Here is a 511-nt window from a genome sequence, read left to right on the forward strand (position 1 = left end):
CAAACCTATTTTTTTTTATAATTAACTTTGTTTTAATCTCTTTTAGATTATTTAAACTCAAATTTTAAGGAATGTTTAAAATTTAAATAGAATATTATTAGTATTATACAATCGATTTATATAGTTTTAAAAAAATTATTTAAATATTGATATTATATTGCTATTGATTTAATTGAAGGCGCTGATGTAACGTTGGGTGTCGAGATGGTGTCTACTGGAGAAGTAGCTTGTTTCGGTGAGAATCGTTACGAAGCTTATCTAAAAGGCATGATGAGCACCGGTTTTCATATACCTCAAAGAGGTATTTTACTCTCCGTAGGAAGTTTTAAGGTAATTATATTGTGGAAGAACTATCTTTATATAAATGATAACTAACTATACTTACGCTATTATAATACTTCATCAGAAGAGTACCATTTTGGAGATGGAAACTAAAAATTTATAATATTGATATTAATATTTCTCAATAATATTGATAAAAAAGGAAATTGAAATAATGAAAATCTTTAAA

At 25.0% G+C, this 511-nt stretch overlaps 1 protein-coding gene across 1 annotated transcript in view; it reads left to right on the plus strand.

Moving 5' to 3' along the window:
- LOC108684732 (CAD protein) overlaps positions 1 to 511 on the plus strand; it is a 29,611-nt gene that overhangs the window by 9,232 nt on the left and 19,868 nt on the right. Inside the window, exon 12 of the mRNA XM_018189194.1 lies at positions 179 to 330. Coding sequence (XP_018044683.1) covers positions 179 to 330 — 152 coding nt within the window. The remainder of the gene's footprint in view (positions 1 to 178; positions 331 to 511) is intronic.

This window comes from Atta colombica, unplaced genomic scaffold, assembly GCF_001594045.1.
Source record: "Atta colombica isolate Treedump-2 unplaced genomic scaffold, Acol1.0 scaffold14, whole genome shotgun sequence".
NCBI lineage: Eukaryota > Metazoa > Arthropoda > Insecta > Hymenoptera > Formicidae > Atta > Atta colombica.